The sequence below is a fragment of the Eutrema salsugineum genome, unplaced genomic scaffold, assembly GCF_000478725.1.
Source record: "Eutrema salsugineum unplaced genomic scaffold, Eutsalg1_0 scaffold_1, whole genome shotgun sequence".
NCBI lineage: Eukaryota > Viridiplantae > Streptophyta > Magnoliopsida > Brassicales > Brassicaceae > Eutrema > Eutrema salsugineum.
Window position 1 is genome coordinate 11,844,940 of NW_006256909.1, and position 729 is coordinate 11,845,668.

Below are 729 nucleotides of genomic sequence, written 5' to 3' on the forward strand. Positions count from 1 at the left end.
TCAATCAAGGAGGTCGGAGAGCTCATAATCCATGCCATCAATCTTATCATCCTTTGAGTCATCTTCATTGACTTGATGAACCAGGTTAGCCTCATGATTATCTTTCCCATACTTCTGGTAGAGCTCAGCAAGATATTTGGGAGTACGGCAGATCTTGACCCAATGATTAGTCATTCCGCATCTTGAGCAAGGAGTTGGTCTAGATGAACTGCCTCTTTGGGTCGGTTTGTTGATACCACGACCCTTACCCCGACCAAAACTGAGGTTAGGTCGGTTATCTTGGTTCGGTCTACCGCGTCCTCTGCCGCGCAGTCCATGTCCATTTCCACGTCCACGTCCACGATCTGAGGATCTGTTACGTTGGACGAAGTTGGACTCTTTTCTGGTTCCTTCTGGCAATGGGGCTGATCCTGGAGGCCGCATGACACTGTTCCTCAACAGAAGCTGATTGTTTTTCTCAGCAAGCAGTAAGCAAGATATCAAATCCTCATAGGTGCTATGATTCATGGCACGGTATTGTTGTTGGAGAACAACATTGGGAGTGCCAAAAGTAGAGAATGTTTTCTCTAGCATATCCTTATCAGTGACCTCCTCGCCACATAGTTTTATGAGTGCAACTATCCGAAAGAGTTTGGAATTGAATTCTTCGACGGATTTGAAATCTTCGAAACCGTAGGTTCTTCCAGTCGAACTTGGCTTGGGGCAGTATGACCGTTTTCTGATGGTCAT

The 729-nt window shown here is 46.1% G+C and overlaps 1 protein-coding gene across 1 annotated transcript; it reads right to left on the reverse strand.

Moving 5' to 3' along the window:
• On the reverse strand, positions 1-729 carry LOC112081962. The gene has a single exon (XM_024149037.1). It carries the CDS (start codon positions 727-729, stop codon positions 1-3), a length of 729 nt encoding a protein of 242 aa, XP_024004805.1.